This window comes from Grus americana, chromosome 17 (assembly GCF_028858705.1).
Source record: "Grus americana isolate bGruAme1 chromosome 17, bGruAme1.mat, whole genome shotgun sequence".
Taxonomy (NCBI): domain Eukaryota; kingdom Metazoa; phylum Chordata; class Aves; order Gruiformes; family Gruidae; genus Grus; species Grus americana.
In genome coordinates this window covers 10,012,351-10,031,558 of record NC_072868.1, presented here as the reverse complement: position 1 = coordinate 10,031,558, position 19,208 = coordinate 10,012,351, and the positions used below count along the sequence as shown (strand labels likewise).

The window sequence follows — 19,208 nt, the reverse complement described above, 5'->3', positions numbered from 1 at the left end:
GCTGAAGAAGCAACATGTTCAGGGAAGCCCCTGAGTAAGTTTGTAAGCATACTTGTAAACAGGATCTCCCATGTGAGCTCAAGTTCACAGCCAGCACTCGTTTTGCAAAATCATTTAGCAGATATTACCAAGGAAAATAGCCCCAAAATCCTCATCACTTAAATCCACTAGAAGGGTCCAAGTTTCTCTTAATAATGTAAGTCTTGCTTATTAGCAAGGTCTGTATCACTGAAAGATAATAGAAAAAATACTTCTGAACTAGAGATTGCAACACAGTAAGAGAATGTTAATTACCAGGCATCAGAAATTCAGCAATTTCCAAAAGTAAAACCAAACACAATTATCAAATGGAACTCTAAGAGTTTTAAATGTCAATCCAGATTAACTTCTCTTTGCACTTTTATTTACCTTTGCCCACCAGCTGGATAGCACGAAGTACGTGTTCACATTTTCTTCACCAAACTGCTCTGCTACATACAGACCCAGAGAACCATACTTATCATAAATGTTTCGCTTTGTGGCATCAGTTAATATTGCATGTGCATTATTGATCTCTTTAAATTTTTCTGCTGCCTCTGGATTATCAGGGTTTTTATCAGGATGATATTTCAATGCAAGTTTCCTGCAGAAAGAAAAAAAGAGATTGTTATAGATTAAAAAATAGGATTTGGGTTCCTGTTTGGTTTGGGGTTTTTTTTATTCCACAGCCTGTCACTCAGGGGAGACTTTCAAGTTCCAGTTGGTTTCATTCATCTCTGATTCAACTTCCCTGATGATTCTTCCTTAGATGATAACAAAATGCTACAGCAGTGTCCAGCTTAGTTCATAGGAATGACTTCAGAGTGTTGGATTTTGCTCTCAGAAATGCAATGGAAAAAAAGAGACATTGAAGAAAAGTAGTACTTTTTTTTTTTTTTTGACCCCCTCAGCTCCAGCAATTTCCACCGGTAAGTTTTGCTTCTGCTAAAGCAAAGACCAAGGTAACAGAAAAAAGACACACCACAAGTCTAAGATACAGTACCAAAGACCAAATAAAAGCAAGCTGCCACAGCTAATCTGCAGTGTCTGAACACAAAAATAGAATAGACAATCACTTGTGGTTAATTCACCAATTCCTGTACAGGAAAAAAATACTTTTCAGTTCAAGGCTTGTTAGAATAGAAAATGCTTCAGAGTTTCGAGATACCAGGAAATCACAACGTACCTCCCCTAATCATGCTAGATCTCTTACAACTAAATGACAGCAGTTTACAGTCCCTGGAGGTCTCTGAACATAGCACAAAAAATCAGATTAAACATCGATAAATTTGCTAGTTCTAGCCCAGGCTATTTATAGAAATCAGTAGAAATAACTGGCCAAATACCTCCTTATAAACAGAAAAAATGTGCTCCCAAGTAGAAATATGATACAGAATTATATGCTAACAGTTCTCCCCCACCAAAAAAGGTATTTGTCCTCCTACAGAAAATTACCACAAAGCCCCATATGTGAGAAATACAGTAGAACCCTGCAGACATTTACATGACAACTTTGCAGTGAGAAATATTTAGACAAACATAAAATAAAGATTTGTGCAAGCACACATTTGGACATGCATGCAAATGTATCACAGCGTTCAAACAATAAATTGAATGTGCACTTGAAATACTCAAACTGTAAATGATGTTGCTCAGTTAAATAACATCCAGGGTTGCCACTAATGCTGTAGCCTCAGTGAAGACTGAAATAATCACAGTTTTTGTAATTAGAAGGAAGTTATATAAACTCTGAAAGGGCTTAGCTACTATCAGGCTGCAATAGATAAATATTTTTCATTTCCTACACATACACAAAGCCCATTGCCCACAGGCCAGCAAACGATGGTCCAATGGAATGAAAACAAGAGGTGTCAGTTCTCCTTTTGTAAAGGAGCAGCAGAGGAAACAAGATTAGATGAAGGTTCAGGTAAGTATGAAGCAGCTACATTTCGTCCTACGATCTAGTTGGGTTGTTCCTCCAAAGGAAAAACTGTTGCAGTTTTTCCCCCAAGAAGGCAATTTATTTTCCAGTTGCTAAGGCTTGAAGATTACCAATTCAAATTTCCACTTAAAGGTTTTAGGAAGACACAGCAAATTTTTGAGAATCTGTGGACCCAGTTTATTCAGACATTTCACAAGATAACTCGCATCAGTGCTAAAATGTAACTCTGAAAGGGAAAACATTTGGTAAATGTTAAAAACTAAGAGAAAACAACTTCGAAAAAGAGTATCCTCATGTAAAGATTACTACTGACCCCTAGTGTACTGTTAAATATATTGCCACTTGTCAAGTAGTCTACAAGACCATAGCTCAATCTTCAGGTGAAAAACCGTTTGCATTTAAGCAGATTTTGGGGGAATGTGGAAAGGAAGGATGTTACAGGACTCTTGTTTGGTTTTATTTGGTCAATGTGAAGCTGTTTCATGTGTCTAACTCCAAGAAATGACATAAAGTAAAAAATCCTTTTTTAAAAATAGTAACTCCACATAGAATAAGAAATCTTAAATGGATTTTTTAGAAAAAAAGTAATTGTTGATACTTAGTTTTCATGTTTATTTGCAGCTTTAATCTATATCTCACTGTGCCAGAATTGGAAATGACAGACAAAAGGGCAATACTGCACATCCGTGGTCTCTGTAAGCCAGAAATGAGGTTATGTAACACTAAGAATTCAACTCTGATCACCTTGTCTTAAAACTGTCCAACTTTAGATAAAGGCCTTTCAGATGATAATGCATATTTGAGAATTTAACTTACCAGAGATGAGATGTAAAAATTTAATAGCACTTTAATACAAAGCCTAGGCATGTTTTCAACATCAATTTCTGCAAGAATCAACCATGTTTTCACCTGGTTTTCTTCCATGTTTTTCTTGCAAAAGGTTTAATAAACCAATTGGAGCCTGTACATAAACATGCCATCTGTTGAACACTTAATTAAAGCTATTTGTGCTATTAGACAACACATGTAAAACTTGAATCTTTACCTGTATGACTTTTTGATATCATCCGAAGTGGCGTTCTTGTCCAACCCTAGCACATGGTATAACGATTCTCCAGAGGTAGAGAGCGAACGTTGCCTCTGGTCTGCCATCTTGAACCTGAAGAGAGAACTGGCCCCTGCCAAAAAAGAGATTAAGAAATGCTTAAACAAAGAAAAACACAGATCTCATTAATAACATCAGCCTTGAAACCAGAATTTCCGCGTGAAAATTCATCTTTCATAAGGTTTCAATGTGCTTTGAAAAGGAAAGACTTTAACATATGTGGAAGTTAAAAAATTACAAAACTCAGTGAATTATCAGTGAAAACAACTCTTAGATTTTCAGCACCCTAGAATCACTGCTCTACATATTCAACTCTTCTTTCCAAAAACCCAAAATGAACAGCTGAGGTATAGCTATGGATACGTACTGCATATACTATATACACAGAAAGCTACGTCATCTTCTTTCTTAGTCTTAGAACTGCGATAATACCTATAAAAACCACTTGACAACAGAGAGGTTGCTATTACCTTGAGGCTGCCTTTTTGCATCACACTTGCATAGAGGTCAGTTATTTTTGCATTTTCAATTGCAGACATGCTGTTACATAAAAAAACCCTCAAATAAACCAAAGCTCCATGTACCTCCTAAAAGCCCAGCCTCCCATCTTATCGCTGACACCAGGCTGAGCAGAATCCTTTAGACAAAACCCAGTTTGACTAGGCATGGGCATCCCACTATGAAAGAAGGAATGCCTGCCCACTTAGAGAGGAGATCCCCCCCTCATAATTTAAAGTTGTGGATCAAACTTTTAACATGTGTTCTAGTTAAAATCATGCTACTTGAACACAAATTAACCTCCTGCTCAAAATTCAAATGTGAAAGACCCTAGAGGTCTTCCCTGTGCCTTGCCACGGACAGATATGGTTACGTCCTCTAACATCCTGAGGAGATTAGCATTGGCCATTCTTTAGCTGCAGAACTGCAGCAAGGATGAGCACTGAAAAGACTATTGGCTATTTTTGGATTATGTCATTACAGTTAGCCTACACCAGATTATGTAGTCTTTGAAAAAGATATTTTAAGCACCAGACTCTCCTAGTTTAACCCTTTATCTCATCTAACAAAGTTAATAACTTCAGCTTTTAAAAGCCTACCTGAAAGAAATACTCTCAGATATCGCATCTTGCACTGGCTGCTTCTTGGTATGACCTCATAGTGTTGATACGCTTCACAAAAAACACAGTTCAGTTTGTACCAACACATGGGTATCGTCACGCTTGTACAAGTGCGACTAGGTGGCAAGGATTCCAATACACATTGCAACTTCCTTGTTCATCTCAGAGCCTGCTGCTAACTGTCCCACTTTATGTTAGTTGAACACTGGGCGCGATGACCGCTTGCTTTTACTGGAATACGCCGGCTAAACTAGCAAACTCTCATCTACTTTCCCTCTTTGGCAGCTCTGGTAAGTTTAATTAAAGGCTACCTAATAAGGAAGCTATAAATTATTATTAAGAATAATAAAAAGGTCTAAACCCTAATGCTTTGGTTAAGAATTCAAAATACACTCCAAACCTGGAAGATGCATGTGTGGGTAGGGAGAGAAAAATCTTTTATTTTCTTTTAAAGTATACTGTTCAGCTACCAAAATGTTTCTGTATGAGAGGAAAATTATTGAGTGCTGCGAGACACAACACAAATAACTTACTTATTTGGGCACAATGTGATTCAATGAAAGGAAAAAAAAAATATTTCAGGAAAAAAATACCACATGCAGGAATACACCAGGCACAACTCTCCGCAACAGCCTTTTCCCATCCGCAGCTACGGGTCAACCTGGCCGCAGTCTCCCAGCCCCCTCCACCCAAGCAGTCCCAGTGCTGAGGTCAAAGACTGATGATCCTGACGTCTATCTGGTAATCTAGCTAATCGCACGGGCCTGCTCCGACCGCTGCCCTGGCTCCCCACGCAGCTTCTCCTGCTCTCCAACCACCGCCACCACATCCTCACAGCCTCCCCAGCCCAGGGGAGCGTGTCTGTCACTACTGCTCTTTGCCAGGGACCCGTGGGATTCAATCTAGTCAGGGGGGAAAAAACCCCAAGCATCCTGGTTAAGATTTTACGTGTTAATTTAGGTCTTCCGAAGGTACTGCTTCAAACTGGAGCTTTGAGGGCATTATGAACATTTGTGTTGTTTAAAAGTCTGTAGTTCTACTTAGGTGTAACAAGCTTCCTTTAAAATCAATCCAACGTGCTGTTGGTGCACAGATGCTGCAGATCACAGGTCTCTGTTCTGCTTAATAAAATCTCCACCGTTAAATAAGGGCCAATTTGTTTAATAAAAATGAATTCAATCTGATCCAGGCTATGTCTATCAGTCTGCAGGCTGCCCGTCAAGAATAAAGACAGGCATAGGAATAAAATTCCACACTGCTGCAATCTTTAATCACTTCAGTCTGAACAGTTCAGGGTATCTTGAATTTGGTATAATGGGGCATTTGCATTTATTTTTCAAAACTGGTACGGAAGGGACACGTGGGCCTTGGCAGAAGAGTGGAGGACAAGGTGGTAATGGGAATTCTTCTGGGAAGCTTGTTATTTAAGAGAACAGCAGAGTATTATTACTAGGAATGCAACCTTTGGCTTTTCAAATATGAAACAGACAATAAAGGTGCAAGTTATTTAAGTTCAGAGTACTTCATAAACCAGGATATTATCTATCCTACTGTTTTTACAAGTGGATCTAATTTGCAGTACTGAAAGCTGCTCTGTGTTTTTAAAAAGTGTTGTATTCAGCAGCAACAAGCCATCTGCTATGCATTCTAACCAAGGAGGATGCCCTGAAGAGGTTTCTCTCAGAAGGCTCCAAAGAAAGGTAATCCCCTGGATTAAACAGTACAGTTTTTAACCATCTGTGTACCAGAATATCCTACGTTAGTCAGCTTTACCAGAAAATGCCACTGTTTTCAGCATGACTGGCTCAGTATAATTGGCACCACCTTGCAGAAAAGACTTGGATTAAACCTGATAGGTTATATGGAAGCCAGCACTAACATTTTAAATACATCAATAGTAAACTGAACCTTAGAAAGAATAATTTTCTTCCTAGCTTCCCAAAAGAATCCTATCAAGTTTCATAAAACTGGTGATGTCTTAGTTTCTGCCAGGTCTGCTGACCCTTTTATAAGTTGTGTTTAGCTCATTAAAACGGCAAACTATTCTTACAGTCAAGAAAAATGCATAGTTCCCTGCCAGTTTAGGGAATTCAATACTTACTGAACATCCCAATGAATGCCAACACCAAAAAATGGTGGCAGCAGATCAGGCGACCAGACGCAGGGAGGGAGGACTAAAACTTCATCTGATCCTGCCACAAGCTGCTGCAAAGAATTTAACTGGAAAGGGGCAGCGAGGGGGGATCAAGTTTTCCAAGAAAACATGTTTAGCTGTGTGGCAGGACGGAGGGTGGAGGTTACGACACTGCTCACACAGGGAACAGATGCTTGTAACAACACTGAATCACAGCAGTCACATCCCTGCTAGAAAGAACCGCCTTGTAGCAGTGACGGAGGGCTCATTCGATGGACAGTACTGACAATATCTCAGTGTTGTTGGCATCCAACAGCAGGCTAACAACAGCACTTTTAATTTCACGTCTAGGCTGAACCATTAGGTATTTATTCACTAACAAACCTGTGGGAACTGTCAAGTACCAAGTTGCTTAAAATATCACATATCCAATTAATTTTGTGTATTTTCCCATCTAAGTCACAAAGGCACAGCCACTCACTCAAACTTCCTCACTGGAGGAAAGACTGCCTTCTAAAGGAGTTACGGCTGTTCAGCTGCACTGATAAAAATCAGAAAGCACAGAGGAAACCAAGCAACATTAACTTTAAAAATACTACTACAGCAGGACACTGGGGTACAACCTTCACCAGAATTTTAATATCCTTAATACCTGCATAGTCATAAGGTGTAAGTTACTAAAAAATAAATTAAAAAAAAAAAAAATAAATCACACCATGAATGCATGTGCCAATGCACAGACCTTTAAATACGTGCTGTTCACAGCAATTTCAGTGAAGTGTATATCTTCAATGTAGGGAATCTGGCTGTCCACAGTTGTTCCAAAAAGTGAAATCCCGCTGTAACGGACAGAATCCACCACCTCCTGACATGGTAAATGATACTTACCCCCCAGACACAGGACAAGGGCGGGTCATTAATCTTAATGGATACTCTCTATGCAAACTGCACATTTGCAAACGAGTTTGGTTGAAACCAGAAGAACAAAACAGCTTCCCAGCCTTTCCATACATCACCAGTACCACAGAGAATAGAGAAATCCCCAAAAGGGACAGATAAGAAACAACAGGAATGAGAAAGACAAGCTCAAAGCCGTGCTGGACAGGAGAAGAAGAGGTAGGCTACTGTCCCAGCACAGCCCAACACCACTGAGGCACCAAGCCTGCAAGCATCTTTAATACAAACGATCTGTAAGGTTGTCAAGCCCTCTGCGACAGCAGCTTTAAGAGCATATTAGCAGATGACTAATGAGCCTAGCTTGGAAATGAAGTTTTGCCAGCTCTTACAAAAATTATGTCTAGTTGATGTTTTATTATTCAACTTCTTCAGGAAGCACTAGAGTATTTTAGGAAAAATTTGTATCCTACGAATCATTTCTGGTTACTGACTATGAGGTAAAATATAATGTCAGCTAAATTTAAGATTACTAGCTTTTCAGAGATTTCCAGTGCAGAATACTACCTACAGGTGTCAATCTTAAGCTAAATTATTCTAGCTCAACCAGTATTTACTAGTAAAAGTCTAAATAAAAACACCAAGTCAGAAAACACTTTAGTAAATATTGATTTATCACAAAACCAAAATAGCACCACTGGCCTCTGCATCCTGTCCATCCGGCTCAAATTCATTTAGAATCATTCTCACCATCTGGTATTTTGCCATCATTTTTAAAGGGGAGAAGAGAGAAACATATACAAGATTGTATTATCAAGAAAAATATGAGGTGGTTTAAGCTTGGCTTCATGAGGTATTAGATTTCTATAAGAAACTTTGAACTTTGTTTCCTCGGCCATATTCTGCATTTAAGTGAGTGGATTTTTTTGTTTTAGCAAAAAGAAACCAAAAAATACAGTACTTACCTGGTGTCTAGTTTGAATATTCTAAGGTAAGTGGTAACAGCCTCCACACACCTCTAAAACTGAATCTCCTAAAGACAAAACAAAAGCAAATCAATTGTTCACTAACTCATAAACGATTCTACATGTTGAAGGCTCATTGCAAAGTTATCATCACATTATTTTATTATAACAATCCCTTGCATATGCCAAAGGCAAGACGGAAGTGAAATAACAGACATGTAGCCTTCTATACTTATACAGAATTTTCACTTGAAGCAGGTAAGTATTGATGCCACCAGGAACGCGGAGGCATACTGCAGTCTGGATGTGTTTAATAGGCACACATCTTCCTACGACACGGTCAGCTGGCATCAGAGAATACATTTTAAAGCCTGCATTTAAGTATTTTCATTATGCTTTCACTCAAACACTGCCTTGATGTTAAAGTCCAGAATAAAATAGAAGTGTTTTTACTGTCGACAGTTTATACTACAGTAAATCTCCACAATACAAACACTTATCTTTACAATTGATTAGCTGTCAAAGTAAGTTACAAATATTTTAAAGTATAGATTCAAGGGCTCTATGCTTTTATCTGTAGTTTCAGCCTCTCTTCCCAAACCTACCATGTGAAAGACACACACTTACCTAAAATAAAGATACCAGTCGCACAGAAACTCTAATAACCATTATCTGTTAAGACTTTGGACTTTTTCAGCTTAGGCATTTGTGAAATATCTGTATTTAGAACAAGCAAAGTGTGTTTTTCAAGTCTTGATAATCTGTAATGTTGTTAGAGAGAGCCTGCTAAAGAAGCTTAGCTAACGCAGCGGACCGCAAGCTCCGGCACACGAGAAGCAGGCACACTGCCTGTTCTGCCGCCCTGCACGGGAGCAGCCAGGCACGGGCACAGGGCAAGGTGAACCACGGCAGAGGAAGACTCTGCAACAGCCCAGAGAGGTTTAGTGGTGGTCAGATCCCAGATGCCTTCAGGACAAAACATCGTAATTTTTTTAAAAATTCAACAGAAAACCAGTATTGTCTGTACGGCACCTTTCTTCACAAGTTATTAACGGCGCTGCCACTAAAATGAAGGAGACGTGCAAGCATATGGAGTAGCTGAATGTTGCTGTGCTGTTTTTAATGCCGCTCTACCTGGCATCAAAATTGGTTCATGTGCTTAAACTGTAGGGCAGTATCAGCACATTTTGCCAGGACAAATTTCCATCAAGAAAATCACAGTTTTATCCTATTCACATTCCCTCATCCTGAAGCAGATTACCCAAAGAAGAAACAAGTCTCACTTTGGTGTACAAGGAGGAAGAGAACCTGAGATGACCCAGGAACACAAACCCCTTCTTTCAGTGGCCAAGGGAAAGTTAGACAGATTGCTGCAGATCACAGACCACACGAAAATAACAGAATGAATGGACAAGAGGAGCCTAGGAAGTGCTAGATGATGCTATGGAAAAACTTAGGGGAAAATCACTGCGAGAGATTAAAATATCTTTCCGATTAAGCAGGTACAGAATGCATCTAATTCATGTCATTAATCACAAAGTCACTTATGTGTTACATTACTGAACAATAAGCTTCATGAGTGGGACTTCAGAGCAGCTTTTACCCGGCCAGTCATCGCTTAATCATCATCTAAAACCCTTTCAACAGTTTCCAAAGAATAAGCTCTGAATGCACTTGAGAAATAAACTCCCCATTCAATTAAAAAGTACGCCTTTCATGAACTTGAAGGTTTTGGTGTGGCAAACAGAGATGTTGGGAATACACCCAGTAAGCTGTTGACATTACTGACCACAGAATTTGTTTTATGTGATCTGTAATAAGCTACTTGATCTTAGCAGCATATCCATAACCAGTAAGAATGAACCAACCAACAAGTAAATAATCAGCTTACCGTTGACGGATCTATTTAGTTAATTTGATAAGATACTGCTAAGGACTTTTCCTGAAAAAGGAAAGGCAAGGAGTGCACAGGCTACAGGCAGAATTTAAACTTTCCTACTCAGTGTGCAATATTAAAGGGTGGACTACCTCTCAGATAAAAAATTTGTGTCTTATTTGTGTACCTAGAAAAGCTTCCAGGTTCCCTGCCCACCACTTCCTTCATTACAAAGCAATCAACAAGAAGAACATTTTCAAAGTGATCTTTAGAAAGCTGCAGGTGGTTAACGGGGTTAGCAACCAGAATTACGGCTGAGCTCTCAGGACACTTAGAACAGACTTAGTCAGATGGATGAGTCCACCAGTTTTGCCCGTGGCCACTGTAAATCTTCTCTTTCAATCTCTAAGTAGCAGATGCACAGTAATTATTTTTTCTCCTAAGTAAGCTCTGCCTTCATACCTCGAAGACGATCATCTTTAAATTTACCACTAATTCTGTTTCAGACAGCAACCTGAGCTTCAGAAATGTTGACAGTCAAACTGAAAACCAGCTACAGTATGCTCAATTTATGGATGTACACAGCTGGAAATCAGTGAATGAAACAGGAGAAGAAAGCAAAGTCCAAAGGTACTTCAGAGATTTGATTGTATTTGCTTGCCTTTGACAAAATGAGCTATCCTGCTAAAGTCAGCATTTACCATATAGTAAAGTAAATGAAAATACAATGATGTGTGGATAGAAGCTTCAAATAGTTCAAATACAAGATTCTGGCCCAGGTGTCATCAAAACTCCACGAGAAGAAAAGTCTTCACTTCTTAGAGCACAGATGCACAATATCTAGCTACATACAAACCTCAGAATATACAGAAAAGTATTTCCTTTATCTTAATATGGATGCAAGTAGCAAGATTTTCTTCAGTCCCTCAGCTATGCCAATACAAAGTTTCATTAACAGCAGAAAGCCTGATTTACAGCTGGAAATAACCGAAGACAACCAAAATAAATTCCAAAGGAAACTACTACTTATAAAAATAAAGGTACATGAGAAACCCGTGCCAGCTATCCCGCATCGTCCCTTCCTCACCGCGTCGCCCTGTGCGGGGTCTCTGCCGGCACGGCGGCCATCCGCAGCACGCTTTGCTGGGCTTTGGCTCACTTGGTTTCTGTTGCAACTGGCAATTCTAATTTAGTGACTCAGGAATGTTTTGATCTACCCATCCAATCTCATTATTCAGCAGGCCAGATCCACTGACCCAGAGCTCTACATAATACCCTGCTTGTAATTACTTGTAAATATCTCCCCTTCTTATTACATGATATTCACAATACAAACAAAAGGAGAGAAAATGGAAGGACAGATGTGGGAAAATTAAGATTCATGGATGTTACTTGGTTTCAAAAAAACCCACAAAAACTCAAAACAAACAAACAAACCAACATGGGGAAGGGAATAAGCAACTGTTTAAGAGGCAGAGAATATATATATATATATAAGTATGAAAATCAGAAGAAAAGGTTAAAGAATGATGAAGATAACAAAAGCAAGCATAGCTATACAAATGCAACCTAAATTCAGGAACACATTACAATCATGATAAGTTTTGTAACACAAATGAAGAAATACACTTAGGAAGTTTGCCTGTTCTTTCAACCATTTTACTCATACCAAAACCAGCCTCAGTTGTTCTGCAAATTTGAATCCCATTTATCTAATATTATATTTTCTCCGTGTGCTGTTACCATAAATAGTGCTCAGTACCTTCTCTTCCTCTAACCAAGAGATATAAACTACCTTTTCCTTAGAGAAATCAGACACGTTCTCAGATCGATTCTTTTTGATAAAAAGTATAACTGTTTCTTCTGTCTGCCCTAACCTCCTCCAACAGATGTAGGAGAACCACTTTTCTTTAACAGTTCTATTAACAGAATTGTCATCGTCCTGCTCCGTACGTTGTTAACAAAAAGAGCCAAGTATCTTTAGGATACCTTGCTTCATAATCCATCTCTGTCACGTACGTGAGCTATATCAGAGTTGTAAAGTATTTAAAGAATTAATGCTGCAATTAAGGCAAATTAAATAAAAAAGTAAATAATTCAATCGACAAAACAAACTCCCACGTCTTTATTTTCACATCCTTACTTGCTCACATCACTTTCAGAATGAATGAGTATTGGAAAATGATGTGAAAAGGCTGAAGGCAAAGCAAACTGGGCTAATAAGTGCACTCAGTAGACTACCACTATTGTAAGGTATTCTTCATGAACAGTCCTATAGCTGTATTGAAACCGTAATTTTTAAATTATTAATCAAAGCACTACATTTACTATTTCATTAAAGCATCCAAGAGTGAGGGTTTTAGTGTTGCTTATATTTTTTTTACATCAGAGCACAAAAGCCTTTTAGTTCAATTTTGCTATTCGGTTTGTAGCCTTTCACTAAAGGTCCTGTGAGAAATCTCCTATCCATAAAAACATTGTTTTAACACATAAATCCTGATGTAAAGCCAACCCAGTATCCAGGGAATTAATTTCAAATGCATACATCCTTGTCCCACAAAAAAGAATCTCACTACGGCCAAATTCATTTGCCTTGGGAACAGAAGATACGTTTCCAACAGTGAAAGACTGTGACACTAAAATCTTCATTAAATTCTTTTAAATATGAACTTTTAAAAAAAACAAAACCACCAAACACAGAAACACAGAGCTTTTAAATAAATGAAACCTGGGACAACACAACTTCTCTGCTAAATTCAAGTCTCAACTGATGTTAACAACCATCATTACCAACTGAAAGAGATGTTACCCTGAAACTTGTGACAAACTTAACTACAGTGATACAAGCGTTGTTTCTCTAATGAGCTTAGTAGATTAAAATTTAGTCATTTAAGTCTGACTGACCAACCCGTTATAAAGACTTGTGACCTTGTACCCTATACAAGAGTAAGATTCAAACCTACTAAAGAAGGTTTTCCATATTAGAGGGAAAAAAATGTGAAGTATTAGATTCACATTTTCTATCCTCAACCACAACATTCACTACTGTGGGTGGACAGATACTGAGGTCACTCACTACTTCTAGAGGAGAAATATCTTAAAACTTCTTCCAAAGCTTCTATACAGACATACAGCTCCATTTGTGCCAGGTGAGGTGAATAAATGGTATCAATAACAAAAATCATATTGCTAATGACTATACCAATATAGTCAATGCATTAAACCTTTGAAATATAGAAAAAGTCTTTGAACAAACAGATGGGTTTACCCACTCAAAAATGGGATTTGTACTATTATATCACACCTGTAAGACAACCAAAGGCTTTTAAACAGTAATAAAAGAAAAAATGTCTGTTCACTCCTGTGGCAAAAGGTTCAGCAATTGGATCAGTTGTTAAAACGTGATCACCAACCTCTCGACAGCCTGCTCCAAACACTTTGCCACTTTCGGCAGGCTAGGAGGAGATTTCTATGGCATGAAGCAGTAGCTGTATAATAAACATACAGGAAAGAAAAACAACTTTATCAACAGGTTAAGGAGATAACACCGGTCTAAGCGGCACCTTTTTACAGCACAGGCAGTTTTTGCCTAGTCAAAAGGAACAAAGAGTACATCTAAAAAAGGCATATAAGCAGTCTGAGAGGCAAAAGAAATGACGCAATGGTCTTCCCAGACATGAACGCATCTTTCAAATCACAAGTTGGTCGGCCAAGGGAAAGAAAAAGAGATTTATCAGAAATTAATCTGGAAGGGGAGGGGAAGATTACCCTCTGTACTCCTCCACAGTACCAAGAGATGGGGGGAAAAAAAAAGAAGAAAGTTCTCATCTTCTTTTGCTATCATTTGTGGAGGCAGGTGAAAAGGTAAATAAGGGTTTTCCCTCCCTTCACCGGTTAAATAATGTACAAGTATGGTATTACAGATTGCAAAACGTAGACCAAAATTATTTCACAACTAATTTATTATTGAAATTGCTTTGTTGACAAATAAACACTCTTGGCAGTTTCAATCATGAACAGTCTTTGTTAATGACTTTGAAATGAATAGTTCATTTTAATGGGTAAAAAAGTGAAAACAAAGACCAGGTTGTACCAACAGCAGAAGGTAATTCATGTATCTTCAACCTGACCTAAAATGAGCAGGTCTGGTGTTTCCCTTTTGAGAAATGTTGCCCCTGTTTTCAGGTTATTAATCTCTGCCATCAGTTCTTTAATAGTTATCTCTTCCCCCACCAAGCACACAAATCTTCCTCTTAAAAAGTTATGAACAAAAAACCAAAACAAGCAGAACTGAATAGAATTTATAAAGCAAAGTTTCCAGAAACAACCACCCACCAAGCCACCTAGCTCAGGAAAAGCTAAAATGCCTTTACACGACCACCAGGAAACCAATGTAATTTCCTCTGTAACGTCAGAGCCTGTCTTTCTATTTCACAGGGTAATTAGGGTTTAGTAATCTAAAAGATTTTACTCTAAAAATTAAGCTTATTTATTTAATAATACAGGTAGAAAAGAAACTTTTCCCCCCCGATTTACCTCATGTATCTCATCAGGTCCTCCCGGCCTAAGATGATGCATAATTAACTGAGCAGATACGTGTTGCCTAAATAAGTTGTGAAGACTTTAGTTCCAAAGATTTTTTTCTTTTGCAAAGTTTAAAAATTAAGCCTATGTAAAAATCCTTTCTTCTCCTAATTGCTCAACTGCATTTCCCCAGTTTTTGTGGAGAGTGGGGAGGAGACTTCACTGTTGTATTATTTCACTTCCTCGCAGAAACTGCCAGAGAAAAGAACATTTTAACTTCCTCCTCTAAAAAACGAAAAACATGGACTTCTAACGTACATTCAAAGACTTCTTTATTAGATCACAAAGAAACAAAGACAAAAGCAGCACAACAGATGCGTCGTCTTTACAGGTAAGACTGAATACTAATAAGAAGTGTTTTGTTTAAATTTTATTTTAACAAAACCACCACTCATTTTCCTTTCCTAATTGCAAGGCTGCATCCAACACCACAAGCTTCAGTCAAAAAAGCCAGCAGAGCGGCCAAAGACGAGAAGATCTGCACCGGCGATCAACCGCTGTGCTAGTGGTTGTGCCTAGTAAGGACATCGATACGCCAATAAATGTGAGTTTTAATAACAACCTGTTCTATTCAAGAGGTACACGCTGACATAACGTTCCGATGCAGAGCTGGCAATGGAGCGGTTTGCCGGTATAGCTGCAGGTTAAGGCACTCCAAGCCATGACGACGGCTCAGGAATCCAGGTCAGCAGAGCTACAGCAACTCCGGGTGACAGCTCCTTGGTGTAAAGGCACCGACTGTCACCATTCCCTGTTAGTCAAACATCACAAACACAATAGGAAGTCGCTCCTGCAGTCCCGCAGCTGAGAAAAACGTGCCAGGGCAGAGCAGTCAGTGTCATAAAAGATGCTTAAGGTTGAAAATAACATTTTCAACAACTTTCAAAACCACCCTCAAAATCAATGCTTTCAAGAAACTACAGATTAAAATTATAATCACACCATTAACATTTTTTAAATTGCATGCTCTTTTCTACCCTAGCATGAACTGAAGCGCTGGGAGCAAGCTGCCATACTGACACGAGCACTGCCTGCCACCGAACTGCACTATCCAGTTAAGCCTCAAAAAAAACCAACCACCCCAAAAAAACCCAAATGAAAACAAAACCAAAGAAACAACAAAACATCACCAGGAATAAGCGGTCCCCTGATCACAAGTGGGGCACAGGCTGTAGGATAAAAACCCTCTGAACGCTGTGAGGGGGTGAACACAAACCCAAGCAGAAGGTGGTAAACATCTGCCCAGACCTCAGCTTGATAAGTGACAGAGAAACCATGAATTGCTTTTTCCACAGCCAGTCTCACCTGAATTAAGGACGACACTCGCCCAGCAATCACAAGACCTCAAAGCATACCCTGCACTTCTGCAAACCAGAAGTATCCCCACACAAACACGGAACAGTAGAACAGTCCTGAAAAAACTGCAAGTGAAATGGCAAGTCATAAATACAGATTTACTAAGCTAATTGATACAAACAAAAGAATATATATATATATTTTGGACATGCAAGACATTCTTCAGTCATCCTAATACCACAGATTCCTCCTCACTGGACAGCGTCAGATGTTACAGAAACCAGTTTAAAAAGCACAAAGACATGAGTTTTGTACCTGCCCCATTCAACTCCCCAGCACGTGAACATTTAGAAGCGTAAAAGAAGTTAAGATTTAAGATTTTTACAATGAAATCTGAACTGACCAGCACAGCTTATATCACTCAAACTTTTACTTGTTATTTTGGCAGGAAAATACAACATAATTCCTTTTCTTTTGAGGGCTGGGTGATGTTGGAGGGACATGCCTTCGTTGCAAATATTTTTGTTTCTTCTTAGGTCAACTAAAAAGGAGCCCGGGTCCAGAGGCAAACACACAGTAAGGCAAAGCAGAAAGCACCTTGGGATAGATGACACATTTATTTCCTAGTGATCCAAAAGTTTTCACAGCACTGAAGAAAGTCACTGTGAATGCACCACTAATGTAACTATAACTCTTATAATATGCCAAGAATATATTAAGCAGTTTACAGCTCATACATTTGAGTCGGTCTGGATCGCGAGGTGGTCAGGACCAAAGACCTTGTACACTGTCTCCACCCAGCTCACTTGGCCAGAAATATCCAAAGAAATCGTAGGGTTGGATTAAAAGGGTTTTTAATTTAAACTGACATTTTCTTATGGGAGATAAACTCTTTGGTATTTTCTAACCATACAGTGTGATTTCACCAACAAAAAGATTTATTTTATACTACTCCTCCAGAAACCATTCTGATGTTTATTTCCACTGTTCTCTCACTCTGCATACATTTAATCTGCAAACTGTGTGATGAAGCATGGCCTCAGTTCTGCCATTCAGTCTGGCGACAGTATTTCATGGCTGCTTAAAAAAAACCTCACCCCATAATTTAGAAATAATAAGGCAACTGAGAATGGTATTTGTCCTAGTGATTTTCCCACTAACTCAGTAGTGATTAACAAGAAAAGACCCAGCTTGAATTTCAGACCATAGACTTAGTTTGCAAACCAGGCACTTAAGGAAAAAACATGTTCTAGACTTTAATTATACCCGACTTTTCTAACATTATATTCGGGATAAGAAATAGAACATCTAAACGCATATAGATTTTATAAACTAAGGTTTCAGACCGGAATCACACTACAGAGGACTCGGAACGAAAAGGCCACTATTATACCAATGCATAATTTAGTCACTGCCATTCCCAATGCACGTGCCTTTTAGTTTTAGTGTCAAGTATAGAATTATCACATGTAGTCTTTTTTTCCACCTAAAGTAATAACTGAGGACAAAGCCAGAAAACCCTACAGTTTTTGTGATGGTGATGTTTTTTTTTTTTTCTCCCTCTGATCTTAACTAACACCAGAGCATGATACACGTCTCTTCGGTCTGCCTGTATACACAACGTGAGGCAGTCAATGGAACATTAAACCAGTGTTATTCTTACACATATTCCTCAAACTGAAGATCTGCAGGAAGATGTACTCAAGAGGAACAGAATTAGTTGCAAAATAGCACCTTTCCTCATTTAGGGTTATTTTTAAATAAAATTTATAGATCTACACATTTAAACAGCCTCAAAACAGCAAGGAAGGAAGAATGAAAGTCATTATAGAAAGATAATTTTTAACATGCAAGGGGGACTAAATGGGTGTTACATGGAAGACGTCAACAGAACAAGTCACTGGAAGAAACATGGGTTTAAGATGCAGGAAACCGGGGTAAGGAACTGCACATTGTAGCACAACTACAGAAGACGATGATTTTTCATCATCCAGGGTATTTCATCCAACATATATTACATTTCGGGACCAGTTAAAGATATAAAGTCATGTTGATTGTTGTCCCTGTTGTCCAAACCGCTCATTGAAATACTGATGTATGCTTGGAAAATTGTAACTACACACCTTCCAAACACCTTCTGAGTAACTCTGCCTGGTTTTCCTAAGTTAGCTGTGAATAGCAAACGTTATGGCAAAGCGATTTTTACAAGTGCAACAAGAATGAAGTGAGTGAGTGAGGAAATAGGGAGCTTTGTAGGAAAAGAAAGTAAGGGGGATACAGTTATTAAGGAAGATAAGTATTTTCACTAGTTACTGTCCAGGCAAAATATTTATGTTCAATACACATTTATTTTGCTATGTGATAAAAGTGGTCTACTTAAAGCAAGAACGTTATTTCCCAACATTAACATTAGGGTGTTCAAAACAATGACTGACAAGTGATTTGTCAAACCAAACCCCAACGATGATAAAAGAAACTTTCTAAAGAAAAGACCTGGCTTATCGCCTATTTTTCTTTCACCACTCAGACCAGAATAACTCCTTGAGACACATCAGAATCGTACCCGTGCAGAGAAGCAGGCACTCCTGTGCGACAGAGCTTGTTAGTTATCAGATGGAAAAGAACAGCAACTCAGAATGAACCTGGAACTTAAATCAATTCACTGCTCTGAAAAATAACTGAATCTGGATTTTTAACTCAATTTAGAACAGGAAATATGTCTGGTTATAGCTTCTGAGAAATAGCTCACCTCAGACTTCAATGAAGGGATCAAACAATTTCGTGACCCCTTCCCTCCTCCTCAAGGAGCAGCGGGTGAAGAGATGCCAATGGAGTGCTGGGAAGAGCGGAGGATCTAGGAGCAGCAAAAGCTAAACTGTGCAGGCAAGAAGGAAAAGAAGCAGACATCTGCTCCCACCCAGGTCCCACCAACTGCTCCGAACCATCCCATCCTCTCCAGAGCTCCCAGTACGCAGCTGGGTTCCCCGCCCGAAACATCACGTAGATCAAGTCAGTTGAGGCGCATCGGATCAGTCCAACTGTCTCAGATCAAAGCGGTTATCAGCCTGATCTGCAACTGTATCAGGATAACTCCAGTCCCTGATGGACCTGAACTAGAGCAGAATTTAAAAAAAAAAAAAAAAGCACAGCACTGCTTCAATTCCCTGTGCAGGTACCAGATGATTTCACAAGGATCTTGTAATGCCCTTCATAAAAGCGCATGAACACTCATTAACTATATTGCCTTTCTACCCGCTGTTATCACAGCGTCACGTG

The 19,208-nt window shown here is 38.9% G+C and overlaps 1 protein-coding gene across 2 annotated transcripts in view; it reads right to left on the bottom strand.

Annotated features, from left to right (window-relative positions):
* DNAJC5 (DnaJ heat shock protein family (Hsp40) member C5) overlaps window positions 1-19,208 on the bottom strand; it is a 34,573-nt gene that overhangs the window by 9,030 nt on the left and 6,335 nt on the right. Inside the window, exons 2-4 of one of the 2 annotated variants that reach the window (XM_054845345.1) lie at window positions 8,177-8,244; window positions 3,006-3,138; window positions 409-622 (exon numbers count right to left, since the gene is read on the bottom strand). In XM_054845345.1, the coding sequence (XP_054701320.1) occupies window positions 409-622; window positions 3,006-3,112 (321 nt within the window). In that variant the 5' untranslated portion in view covers window positions 3,113-3,138; window positions 8,177-8,244. The remainder of the gene's footprint in view (window positions 1-408; window positions 623-3,005; window positions 3,139-8,176; window positions 8,245-19,208) is intronic. The other variant, XM_054845346.1, reaches the window with a different exon arrangement.